Source organism: Ranitomeya variabilis, chromosome 8, assembly GCF_051348905.1.
Source record: "Ranitomeya variabilis isolate aRanVar5 chromosome 8, aRanVar5.hap1, whole genome shotgun sequence".
NCBI classification, from domain to species: Eukaryota; Metazoa; Chordata; class Amphibia; order Anura; family Dendrobatidae; genus Ranitomeya; species Ranitomeya variabilis.
The window spans coordinates 67,153,180-67,167,128 of NC_135239.1; the positions used below are offsets into that span (position 1 = coordinate 67,153,180).

The window sequence follows — 13,949 nt, forward strand, 5'->3', positions numbered from 1 at the left end:
TGGACTAAAAACATGAAAGCAAACATGAAACAGGGAAATCCAGACTTAGCTTGTCTTGAAGGCCTAGGAGCAGGTAGCAAAGGTAACAGAGACACACTGATACATTGATAGCCGGCAAGGGAATGACAGGAAAGCCAGGTTAAATAGGAAACACCCAGCCTCAGATGGACAGGTGGAAACCAGAGACCGCAACCCACCAAAGTCACCCAGTACCAGCTGTAACCACCAGAGGGAGCCCAAAAACAGAATCCACAACAGATCAGTAATTGAATCCATACAGATTTCTTCTCTACTTTTAGTGTCATATCTGTCTGCACTGTTATATGTAAAAAAAAATCTACCCAAGAATATGTAAAACTATGTGCCTCTTCCTGCCTGTTTCGGTGCTGCGTATCCCTCCCCTTCAGCATGCCAGCTTTCCAGGTTGGGTCAGTTACTTCGCCATCCACCACCTCGTCTTCCACTACTGCACCCTGGTCCTCCTGACCTGGTGACTTAACAAGCTGACTTATTGGCAACTGTGTGTCATCATCTTCCATATACAAAATTTGCTTTCCACACCCGTCAACTTCTTGTTGTCTTGGCTGCTCCAAGTTTTGTGCATCACTAAACTTAGTGTTCTCTTGTCACTCTTGGAACATGCAGGGTGAGGGGCCACAATCAAGAAATTGTGTTTTAAAGAGCTCCTTGGAGTGTCCTAGTGTGGGATCACTAGTCTCCTGAGATGCAACATGGTGGGAGGAAGAAGGATCAGGGTGAGGATGATGCGATCTAGGCCTTTGGACTCGTGAGACTGGACCAGGTGGAAGACTTTGTGGTGCTGCCAATCATGCTGGAAGGATTTTCTGCTATACAAATACCCACCTGTTCGCACTGCTTTGGCTTCAGAAGTGGTGTACAGTGCCTCCGTGCAAAGTGGGACAGGAACCTGTATGTCATGGATGGGTGTGTTTCTTGTGCTCCGTCAACAGCTGTAGTTGCACCTGCCCCACATCCTAAGCGTCTGTGTGCACCATTATCAGCCATTCCAGACCCTTTACTGCATGCCTTATGCATTTTCTAATTGCTGTGTCTCTTTAAACCAGTTTCTTTTTTTTACAATATAAAACAAAAACAATTGTCACCGGCTACACTCTTGTTTTTTTTTTTTTTTGTGGCGTTTAATACCACCATTATGTACTACAGACCATGGAATACTCTATGGGTAAGTAATTTAATCCAGAAAAAAAGGTCACTTTTTTTTTTTAATGTTATGCAACACAGAAATATACCACAAAGCATATGATACTATACTAAATAGATTACACAATATTCAATTTTCTCATATACAAAAAAAACCAAAAACAAAGCCACAGCTAAATATTTTGCAAGGGATTGCACAGCCCTAATCCCCATCTGCAGACTGTATTCTGTCACTCTCCCTGCTCCTACAATCATCTCTCTCCCTCCCTACATTAAATGCAGATTTTTTTGTGATACAAACAGCAAAGCACTGGATTAGCCTTTATAAGGGCTCTTAGTATGATGGTTCAGCTTCACTACTAGTATCAACACTACAGGCCTGTGCATACACACCATCCTGGAGATCACTCTCCCTCCAAGATGAACAGTCACAGAGCTGTGCAATGATGTCAGTTTGCTAAGCCAGGCAGTGCCTGTTCATTTATAACTCCTGATGAGGTTACATGGCTAGCCATTCACAGCATTACAGTGATGCGCAGGTAATCCCTGCATGCTTATTGGCTGTGCAACAGGTGCCAAACATGTGGGGCAGGGATTCGAGTTTTGCATCGAGCACCACTCAATGCTCGCCGAGTTATGAGTATCTGAGTGCTCAGATACTCAAGTGTTATCTGAGTATCACCCAGCATGGTCAATCATGCGAAGCAGCAGCCTTCTTACTTAAAACAGACAGAACACTTTAATCTGACAGAAGCATTAAGGTCACAAAATCACCGGGTACACATTGCTCGAACAGCCCTGGTTTGGAAGGAAATTAATGGTTTTTTTTCTATTTTTTTATTGTATTATGAACATTAGTGAAACCATTGATTTTCTGAAACCTGAATACCCTCTTAAGAATGTACCACCAAGATTAGGAGCCACATACCTTTTTATAAAGATTTTGTTTTTCTTTGCCATGTCATCCATCACAATCTTTAAGGGAGGGTATGGGCACAGTCCTAAGGTGAAGAGATACAACATGTAAACATCACAATGGCTTAGTGTAAGGGTGGCGGCTTTTGCATCACAGGGTCCTGGGTTCAAGTTTGACCAAGGAAAAAGTATGCATGAAATTTTGTATGTACTCCCAGAGTTTGCCTGAGATTCTAAACATAGGGAATCTACAGGGAGGGCCATTACATGGATACACCTGGGTGGGCCATTTATAAAGTTGCATTAAAAAATGGCCGACTTCAAAATGGCCGCCATGGTCACCACCCAACTTGAAAAGTTTTCTCCCTCCCATATACTAATGTGCCACAAACAGGAAGTTGATATCACCAACCATTCCCATTTTATTTAGGTGTATCCATATACATGGCTCACCCAGGTGTTTCCACATAATTGGCCCACCCTGTAGATTGTGAGTCCAATTAGGAAAAGTGATGACCATGTCTTTTAAGTGTAGAACAGTGGTTCCCAAACTTCCTTACCTTGACACCCACATTCTGATCAGAGGGGGTCTCAAGCTACACCCAGGCCTCTCCAGCCCCCCCCCCCCCCCCCAAGCAGTCAGGCTGGTTTCAAATTTGCGGATGGAGGTGCTGCGGAGGGCTGCCTACAGCCTCTGTGAAGCTTCGCCCACTGCTGCACCTCCTCTGGTCAGCCCCGCCTATGTTGGCATGCGGCGTGCGTATCTTTACCATTAGGCCATGTCGATGTATGTGGATGCCTCTGCATGCATCGTTTTGACGGTGCGGCAACCTGCGCCGAACTCAACGAGTTGCAATTTGGTGTGGTCACCGCACCATCAAATCAACGCATGCAGAGGCATCCGCATACATCTGCATGGCCTGCGTACCTAATGGTAAAGATAGGGTATGCACGCCGCATACAGATGTAGGCGGAGCTGACCGGAGGAGGTGCGGAGCTTCATGGAGGATGTACGCAGCCCTCCTCAGCACCTCCATCCACAAATGTGAAGCCAGCCTAACATTCAGCTCGCACCCTCACCACAGCAGTGACACCAACAGCCTACGTCAATTGGCACAATGACAGCCAAACCTTCCCCACAGAAACACAGAGGTAGTATACTCGATTACAATGGTTCCCACCGTCCGGTATTCCCGCATCAAGTCTATCACCTACTCCATCATCCCATCTCCAATTTTGCATTTAACTTCGTTCTCCACCCTCAAAGCAAGTATATGAGAGCATCCAAATCTTCACTTCTGTGCAGGGCTGCTGCCAAAAATCACTATACGGACATCTGCTATTTGTAGTGGTTCGCTAGACCGTGCTAATGCACCAAGCTGACAGCCAACCGGCAACTCCACATCAATGACTCACAAGCAACATGTGGCTCCCGAGCAAAAGTTGGGGATCCTTGGTGTGAAGGAATATATTTATTTATTATTAATATATTGGCAATATAGAAAAACAATAGAAATAAACTTGAAAATTTCCAACTTCTTGAAACAGGCCCAAAGCTTTAGGGATCATGCACACATCTGAAAAGTGATCCAATATCACCCTCAATGTACTGACTTGTTCAGGGGTCTCCAGACCAAAGCTAGAAAGCCTCATACATGCTTAGGAGATGGTCACGCTTAGGTCAAGATACCCACGGACAGTCAGTACATTTCAGTCCATGCCAAGAGTTTCCCGAATATCTGCAAGAGCCCTAAAGATGTGTTCACACAGTTTCCACTCCAAAAACAGAGCAAATTACATTTCAGTGTAAATACACCTTTAGGCAGCACCTCTGCCATTTAGGGGTCTTTTGGCAGACATTGCGTTTAGGAACCCCATTATAGGTGCCATATGGCTTTCATTGTATTAGGTTGTCATCTACCCTCAAACAAAATTTGTCACAGCATGGATCCAAGGGATACTGACTGACAAAACTCCTAACAAGCATTGTGGAACTTTAAAAAAAACACATACTATTTATTTTTCTCTAAAATCGTAGGACATCTTATATGAAGTGTTACATGCTTTAACCCACTGACTGCTTCCTGCTTTGGGACAGACTATGGAAGTGATGACATCCTTTTTCTATCACCTGACTACCAAGGCATTGAATGAAGGATCCATAAGGTTAGATTAGGTCATTATGCCCGATATTAATATAACATTCCCAGTTCGTTAGAAAAAAAAAAAATTGTAGAAATCAGACATCCACTTTAATTTTTCGTTGTTCTACAGTATATGGCACTAGCGATTTATTCACTAGTCACTACACACCTCACTGGCCCCTTAATGTCACATTTAAATTTAGGTTATTTATTGGAGTGTACTAATATGATAATCTCTTAGCTGTAATTTATACTATATGACAGGTATGTTTTTGCAATATATATTTTGATTGAGCTACTATTTTGCCATTATTGAGATCAGAGAATTTATTTTTTCCTCTCCCTCTATAAAACGGTGGCAGAATTGCTTTGGAAATGATAGCTTTTAAAAATCGATTCCACATGCAGGTAGCAAGTAATTTAATGAACTGGGCACATCTAAGAGCCATGTGCCACCACTAGAAAGGTTACTCCAACCACAATTGGATTACACAAATCTGGTATAAAATTTGAGAAGCTAGCCAGAACCCACCCCATTCCATCTCTGCCCACTTTGACAAAGCTGGCAGGGACTGACGTTTAAAACTCGCTAAATTTTTGCTCAATTTCAGGTCACATCAAATTTTTTGCCACATTTCGAGGTATTTAATTCTGGCACAAACACCTTGACATGATTGGCCTATTGTTCCTTAGAATAAAAAGAAAAAAAAACAAAAAAAAACACACATTAGCTACTGCAAGTAGGTTCTACAATTCCTTCACTTTACCTTTGAAAACTCTGGTTAGCCAGCGTCCTTGTAGCTCTGATGTTGGCATGATGGCTCCAAGTGGTTGAATAAGGCCTAAAATGCCCAGTGTTGGCTTTTCAAGGGTAGGTGGAACAACATTTTTGTATAGGTGGATTGTGTTTTTCTCCATTTTAATGACAGATTCATCCAAGAATGGGAAAGAAAAGGAATATCCTGTTGCAAATATGACAACATCAATGTTGTCCTCAATAGATCCATCTTCAAATTTCGCAGCATTTTCAGTGAAGTCCAACACAGATGGTTTTACCACTACAAAACCGCACGTTATCCGGCTTGGCAGCTCATCGTTAATCAAAGGCTCTTTAAATTGGGTCCTGCAAATTGGAGAGAGTCAAAGAAAGACAAAATTGGTTTGGTTGTCTACCGAAAATAACCAAACAAACATCTACAAGAGGACATTATTGAGGGTCCTTGAACTTAAATGCTGGCAGAACTGTGAACTTTGGATTATTTTGGGAAGGACAGGAGAAGACAGGGGGTAATTTTTTTTTCTACCCACGTAAATGCTCTTTGATGTTTTGGACCCCAGAGAACAACAATGCATATTTATATACACGAAATAGTAAATCTGCAGTACATTTTTTTTTTGCCCATTTGTTGTTTTTTTTTTACCTGTTATTTACATGCTATACGATCCATTTCTATTATGGATGCTCTGCATGGCACAGCAGCATGGTGGGATTTGGGAGAGGAATGTTAAGGCACAAAATTAGGTAGGAATGTAACATCATACTGACAGCTCTGTTGACCTAAGCAAATAACTGACTATTGATATATGCAGTACTATTTAGTGTATAAAGCATAGTCGTACTATTTGTGGGTTACTAAATTGTAATCCTACCTCTGAAAATAGGAAGCCATTGTGATTAGAAGTGAGCGAATTTGTTCAGGTCCCTGCTTCTTCAGCAAGATATAGCGCTTACCGAATAAGCTGCAGAGGGACCCAACTTCCTGGATCGCTCCGGCTGATCAGCTGTTAGGCTCTGCAGCTGCATGTGTCGCAGCTGTGTGACATGAGCCTGTTTGTTGGGCTCTCCATGCAGGTGTTGTGACAGTGACACAGCCACGACACATGCTGCTGCGGAGCCGAACAGCTGACCAGCCGGAGCTATCCAGGAAGACGGGTTCCCGAAGCAGCTTATTCAGTAAGCGATATAGCTTGCTGAAGGAGCAGGGACCCGAACAAATTTGCTCAGCTCTAATTGTGATATAGTATTGTAGCCTTGCAATTAGTGTTGAGCATTCCGATACCGCAAGTATCGGGTATCGGCCGATACTTGCGGGTATCGGAATTCCGATACCGAGATCCGATACTTTTGTGGTATCGGGTATCGGTATCGAAACAACATTAATGTAAAAATGTGTAAAAGAGAGAATTAAAATAAAAAAATATTGCTATACTCACCTCTCCGACGCAGCCTGGACCTCAGCGAGGGAACCGGCAGCGTTGTTTGCTTAAAATTCGCGCTTTTCCTTCCTTACGTGAAGTCCCGGCTTGTGATTGGTCGCGTGCCGCCCATGTGGCCGCGACACGACCAATCACAGCAAGCCGTGACGTAATTTTAGGTCCTTCAGGATTTTAAAATTACGTTCTGGCTTGTGATTGGTTGCGTCGCCCATGTGACCGCGACGCGACCAATCACAAGCCGTGACGTCACGGGAGGCTGGACACGCGCGCATTTTAAAATGCGCGCTTGTCCTGCCTCCCGTGACGTCACGGCTTGTGATTGGTCGCGTCGCCCATGTGACCGCGACGCGACCAATCACAAAGCCGGAACGTAATTTTAAAATCCTGAAGGACCTGAAATTACGTCACGGCTTGCTGTGATTGGTCGCGTCGCGGCCACATGGGCGGCACGCGACCAATCACAAGCCGGGACTTCACGTAAGGAAGGAAACGCGCGAATTTTAAGCAAACAATGCTGCCGGTTCCCTCGGTAAGCTCCAGGCTGCGTCGGAGAGGTGAGTATAGCAATATTTTTTATTTTAATTCTTTTTACACATTAATATGGATCCCAGGGCCTGAAGGAGAGTTTCCTCTCCTTCAGACCCTGGGAACCATCAGGAATACCGTCCGATACTTGAGTCCCATTGACTTGTATTGGTATCGGTATCGGATTGGATCCGATACTTTGCCGGTACCGGCCGATACCGATACTTTCAAGTATCGGACGGTATCGCTCAACACTACTTGCAATACTACAAAAAGTTTAGACTTGCAAACACTGTAAAATAATCCACAAATGATTACATTTACATGTAGCTTCCACTGTACCTGAAGTCAGCACATGAGAAATGACATTGTTATGAGCGGATTGCTTTAGTCACTAACAGCATGAGCCAAGAACCTTAAAAAGAACCTTGACCTTATTTAGCACAATTTATTTAGCAATAATGCAGTTTGCATCTCATGTATTCATTGTCTGCATATATATTGGCCCTTACAGAGTGCTGCAGTGTTTTATTTTTAGAAAAAAAATAAATATATATTTATTTATTTATTGTTATATACACGCACACAAATTATTGGTAATTTTGGGCAGTTTGCCAAATCTTTACCTAATTGTCGAAGGGTGCAGAAAGAGCAAATTTTAGGATAGGATGAGAATCACTGCATATGTGTCAGCCCAGGAGTCCGGTTGCCACAGTGGCATTGCCTCCTTCACAGGGGGTGATGTCATGCCTGGAAGCACGGAGGGGTCCCCTTACCAGGTAACACCAGCATCCAACACCTGGTTTCAGGGGAGCTTCCCTATAAGTTCTGGCCTGAAGGCAGAGTTAGTGAGTCGGTAGTCTGAGTCAGAGGGGAGGGGAGAAGTCGAGGAGAACCTGGGGAGTGGAGCTGTAACCAAGCTCACCCCAGAACGGAGCGCTTACAAAATAGGACACCGGAGTCCTTGACTATGTGGGTGCTGTATGTCCCGACAGCCGAATCTGGAGGGCGGGGAACTGCAAGCTCCCTGGCCACATCGAACACCCAGAGGCACCACAGCAGATCAAGAGCCCAGGGCTGCCAGTGAAAAGGTAGTGCTCGCGATAGGCTCATGCTGTCTGCCGTACAGGTTAGAAGCAACATGCAGGAGAGGAACTTGAACAGAGCTTTATTAGGCTATGTTCACACGCTGCAGATTTTGCTGCAGATCCGCAGCTGGGGGTCCGCAGCAGTTTCCCATGCGTTTACAGTACAATGTAAACCTATGGGAAACGCAATCCGCAGTGCACATGCAGCGGAAAAAAACGCAGCGGTTTACATTCTGCAGCATGTCAATTCTTTGTGCGGAATCCGCAGCGGTTTTACATCTGCTCCATAATTGAAAACCGCAGGTGTAAAACCGCAGTGGAATCCGCACAAAAACTGCGGTAAATCCGCGATAAATCCGCAGGAAAAAAGCAGTGTTTTTGCCCTGCGGATTTATCAAATCCGCTGCGGAAAAATCCGCAGTGGACCATTCTACGTGTGCACATACCCTAAAGCAGCAAAGGCCTAACAGAACAGCGCAGAAGGAAGGCGTCCTGGTTAGGTAGATCCCAAGTTGCTTCCAATCTGCCCGGACTCCATCATCACCTGTTACCCGTGCCCCGGACTGCACCTGCAACTAACAAGTAAAGGTAATGGAAACTGCTGTCCTTCAGTCATTTCCCGCACCCTCTGTCCTGCACCCCAATGTCTACAATCCCTTACCAACTATACCGGTAGCCTTGGGGCCCCACTCCTCATGTGGGGATTAGAACCATCCCAGCTGCGTCACCATCGGCGACAGCGGTCCACTTAAGCAGCATCAGCCACTCATTGCCGAACACCACAGGTGGCGTCACAAACTTATCTCCCATAAACTTTTTTCCCCTTTCAAGTCACTTATTGGATGCCCAGGGCCTTGGACCAGGTCACTGCTGCCGTGACAATCCCCTTGAAGACCCGTCTGGCCCGAGTACCCACGGCTCTTGAGGGCACTTCATTTTGGAACAAGATATTGTAGCCTTGTACAACCGGGTCTTGTGTGCCATAAATTTTATTCAACTGTGTGTTAACTGCCAATATCACTCTGTGTGGCGTGCGAGAAGCAGAAGGGTTGTGTTGTCATGGGTGGAGCCTAAGAGAGGGCACGAAGAGAAGCCGTGCCACGCTCTCGGATGTTAGCCAGCGGGAAGCAGGAGGCCCCGACTTGGACACCCTCAGATGCTGAATCCATCCCGCCTGTGGAACAGCCGCTTACTATGATAATACTCAGAGCCTGGCTGAGGTTAACTAGGGGGGGGGGGAGGACAATGTCAAACCCGAGTGGAGATCCCGTGGTGGCCGCAGCCCCCATAATGCCACTATCAATGCTGTACATACCGGGAGCAGGCTGGTTACCACAGTACTCAGGGGAGTCGCATACCCTGAGCGATTTCAAGGAGAGACTATGTAGTTTGTTTGAAGTGTACCCCCTGTCTGAGAGTCAAAAAGTCTGCATCCTTACTGGTCAGTTAACTGGTGCTGCCCAGAGGGAGGTAAAGTCCATTAGGTAAGGTCCATTTACCCCGATACAACACCCTTGCTAAGCTGTTCACTCTCAGTAACAATGCAATACAGGCAGTAGAACCCTTGGTCCCGTTCGACCAGGCAGAGGACAAGGCTCTGCAGAACAGCTTTAGGATTGGTGTCAGAAGCTGCACATAAACTTAAACTTTATTCCCCTTTCAAAATCATTTTTATTGGACGCCCAGGACCACAAACTGGGTCACTGCTACCGTGACAATCCCCTTGAAGACCCATCCGGCCCGGCCCAAGTACCCCACAGCCCTAGGGGGCGCTTCACATGCCCAAATGCATAATTAGTTGAAAAAATAAAATTGTACCGATCAATAGGTTGGAGCCCATAGTTAGCATGACTAAACCATGTGTTCATCTTTGCCTCGGTCAAATGTGCCACAAGCGACATGGGGAGATTGTTTCTTTTGAAAGTCTCAAACCGTGTATCATAACAGTGATCCCATGGGTATCCATCATCAAACACACGGCTTAGCACCCATGCACCTCTCCTCGTACTGAGAAATACCTGCAAAGAAATGGAGAAGCAGACATAAACAGGGGCTATATACACACAAGTGCTTCTCACCAAATTAGAATATCATCAAAAAGTTAATTTCAGTTCTTCAATACAAAACGTGAAACTCATTATATAGAGTCATTACAGAGTGATCCATTTCAAGTGTTGATTTGGGGCTATTTTACTGACACCTCCAGCAAAGAAAACCACACATGGGTAAGCTTAACCCACGACACTTTCTCTAAACTGTTTCTTTTACTAGATGGGCTTTGTGCAATAGGGGTGGGTCTTGCTGTGATATGGCACTATTGCCGTTACTTTTTTACTATTTGGCTATGATCAGTTTTCAAATCCAATAACCCCCTCCGATCTAAATATAGTAGGTGCACATTGGTTTGCCCCATATATTTGAGTGTATATACTAGTGCTATTTCTGGGTTGCACCTTCACTTGTGTTAAATGTGTGTTTTTACACTGTAGTTGTCTATTATTCATCTATTGATCCTCATCGTTTATGCTATTTTTATACGGATTTTTGTACTCTTTTGTATCACATTTAATAAAGTTTAGACACTTTATATAAAATTTATGACGTTATGTGCTTTCATGGGGCATCATGCTCTTGATAGATTTATAGGATTATATACATGTGGGAGTTTGCCCCTCCCTTTTCCCCGTTGAAGTGCCATGGGCACTTTGTGTAGAAGGGATTGTTACAATAATGAACGTATCCGCCAGATCGTTTTTTGTTATAAAAGAAATGGAGAAGCAGACATAAACAGCGGCTATATACACACACAAGTGCTTCTCACCAAGTTAGAATATCATCAAAAAGTTAATTTATTTCAGTTCAATACAAAAAGTGAAACTCATTATAGAGAGTCATTACAAACAGAGTGATCTATTTCAAGTGTTGATTTCTGTTGATGTTGATGTTTACGGCTTACAGCCAATGGAAACCCAAAAGTTCAATGAAGTTCCCCGTTGAAGCCATCGGCGAAACGTGCATTGGGCAGATGCAATAGCAATGGGTTACTACACTTCCACACAATTACTTCCCATCTGTCTGTATTTATTCTCTTTTCTTGGTCACCCTCTGCCATTATATCGAATAATTTTTATTTTGGTACATACAATTGTGAATATTTACTTTTGGCCATTTGGGCCCATTAATAAGCACTTTAATACTTGTGTAATTTAGTTGCAATTTGAGCCATATATTATGTATCATGTATTTATATTGCGCACACATTGTGCTTTATTATAGTCATTCTGACATTTGGTGACCTTGACATTTAGTAACCCCTGCTAGTGCACTCTGAGGTTCATTTTACCCTTGTTCCGATTTTTCACATTACTTTGTAATTGTATATTTTAATCATGTATCTAATAAATTAATATATTGTTTTTTGTACTTCTGGCTGTGTATCATACTTGTAGGCTCTATACTTCTTATGGATAAACAGAAATGAGCTACTCTAATCTTTTCATGCTTAAACAAATTAGAAGAGATTATTCAATCAAGCAGGGTGGAGAAGCAGGGGCATACATAGAAATAATAGGGCTCCATAGCAAAAGTCTGAATGGGGCCCTCCCCCCCCCCCCAAAAAAAAAAAAAAAAAAAAAAAAAAAGATGTACCCCTCTCCAAATTGTGTGCCAGTACTTCTCTAAGAAGTGCCAACATAGCGGCAAAGGACACATAGAAAAAAATGAATAAAAACAAAATCACCGCCGGGCTCAACTCACCATCTTGCGTCTCCACACAGCCTCAGATGCTCACGCTCCACCTCCAACAGCCGGTAGTTGCCCTGACACGTGCAACTATATCCGGCCAGGCCCAGCATGCACTGCTCTCTCTGGCTGGAAAGCTACTCAGCCAGGAGGCGTGGCATCCTTATGCAAATCCAGCCAGGAGCAGTGCAGAACTAGAAAAGAAGAGTTAGGAGGAGCCAGGTACAGAGTGATGGTTCCCTGAATAAGCCCACAGGAAAATTGCCCACACGGAAAATTCCCCACACGGAAAATTCCCCACACGGAAAATTGCCAATTACAGCATCACAAAGTTTCAGATCTATGATATTTCAGGTGCAAGGTGAGGATGTTCACGTAATATGTGATCAACTTGTGATTTACGGTTGACCTAGTGCAAAACTGCAAAAATGATGATCTGTGGTTTGCAGCAGTCTGTCATCATCAGCAATAGATAGATCTAGTCTGCTCTTCTCTCACTGATTCTGCCTTACTCCTCCCACCAGCCCAGAACAGCAGCACATGCAGAACCAGCAGCAGTGTGATCCAGAGGAGCCATCACTGCTATCAGTGCTCACAAAGAATCACTGCTGCTGGCAGAGATATTTGGTCCTGGAAGCCCAGAAGGCACAGCGGAAAGGTGAGATTCTGTCACTTGTACCACTTTGTGTTCTTACTGAGAATGTATGATATGCTTTTGCAGTGGAGTCCGATGGGCCCTAGTGCAAAATTTGGACCTTCCCCCCCCACACACACGTTGGTCAGATGTATGGGCCCCTGTAGTGTTCTAAATTCTATAGAGACGTATGAATTGCCCCCTCCCCCTTCATTATGTAGTAATGTCCCCCATACTGGTATATATGCCCATCATCCTGGTGAATATGTCTGCATCCTGGTATATATGTCCTAATGCTGGTATATATGGTCCCCATCCTAGTATGTATGGTCCACATGATCTCCATCCTGGTATTTATGCCCCCTTTCTGGTATGTGTCCCTATCCTGGTTTACATGGTCCCCAATCCTAGTGTATGTGTCCCCGTTCTGACCCTAATGCATAATTAAAAACAATAACATTCTACTCACCTTTCCTCTGCTCCCACGTCGCCCAGTGTCTTTTGTAGTCACCGCACAGCCCGGCAGCTGACATCGGAGTGTGCGCCATTTCATGCACCGCTCCCTGTGGCTGCACCTCTGATGTCAGCTCACAGCCAACGCACCGGCAGCATGTATCGCAGTGCAGGGACCCCAAGAGTCTCTGCAACATGATGCATGTCATCTGGATCTGCATCTTCAGTGAAGACGCAGATCCAGCAGAAGCAGGCACCTGTACCCCCTTGACTGGTTGTGGACTTGATGCCTGCGACCACAGTCGTTACACATCTGTGTTTTTTTGTATTGATGAACCAATAGTCTTATCTATCCCCATATTTGTTAATTTATTTTCAATAAAAGTGTATTTTGAGTTCATCTAAAGTATTCTATTTCTTCTTGTATTGCTAACAATAGAGTTTTCAAAAAGCCGGAGAAACAACAAAGTTATGATTTACTTGGGGTTTGAATATCTTGCATTTTGTAATATCAACGCAGTGGTGACTTGGAGATGCCGACTGTACCGCTCTTCAAAGAGCCGTTCAATTCTCAAAACAAAAGATGGCAACGTAGTTCAAGAACCAACAGAACATTGTCATGACTCCTGCCCTCAAAAAGCAGAAGCAAACGTTGCCAGAAGCAAAATGAGAGAAGACATGAGAGCAGTAAGTGCTACTCCTCGCAACGTGATGGGAAAGGTGTTATCTGTGTTGAGTAATGATGTATTGGCCCATATGCCAAGACAATCATCTCTTGCTAGAAGCCTGGTCTATCATAGAACAGATGGTAATTTGCCTAACCCAAAAACTATACATTTTTGCATTCCGGAAAAGTATAGTCAACTGATACTTCATGATTCAGGATTCTGCAAAGCATCTCACCTATAATTCTATATTATTCTCCTGTCCTGCAGAGCATCTCACCTATAATTCTATACTATTCTCCTGCCCTGCAGAGCGTCTCACCTATAATTCTATATTCTCCTGTCCTGCAGAGCATCTCACATATACCTGCATACTATCCCCCTG

General features: G+C 44.2%; 1 protein-coding gene across 2 annotated transcripts in view; it reads right to left on the reverse strand.

Moving 5' to 3' along the window:
- The window catches only part of LOC143788614 (dimethylaniline monooxygenase [N-oxide-forming] 2-like), an 82,885-nt gene that overhangs the window by 4,705 nt on the left and 64,231 nt on the right, over positions 1 to 13,949 (reverse strand). For both annotated transcript variants that reach the window (XM_077278414.1, XM_077278413.1), the window contains exons 6-8: positions 9,890 to 10,089; positions 5,009 to 5,364; positions 2,111 to 2,183 (exon numbers count right to left, since the gene is read on the reverse strand). In XM_077278414.1, coding sequence (XP_077134529.1) covers positions 2,111 to 2,183; positions 5,009 to 5,364; positions 9,890 to 10,089 — 629 coding nt within the window. The remainder of the gene's footprint in view (positions 1 to 2,110; positions 2,184 to 5,008; positions 5,365 to 9,889; positions 10,090 to 13,949) is intronic.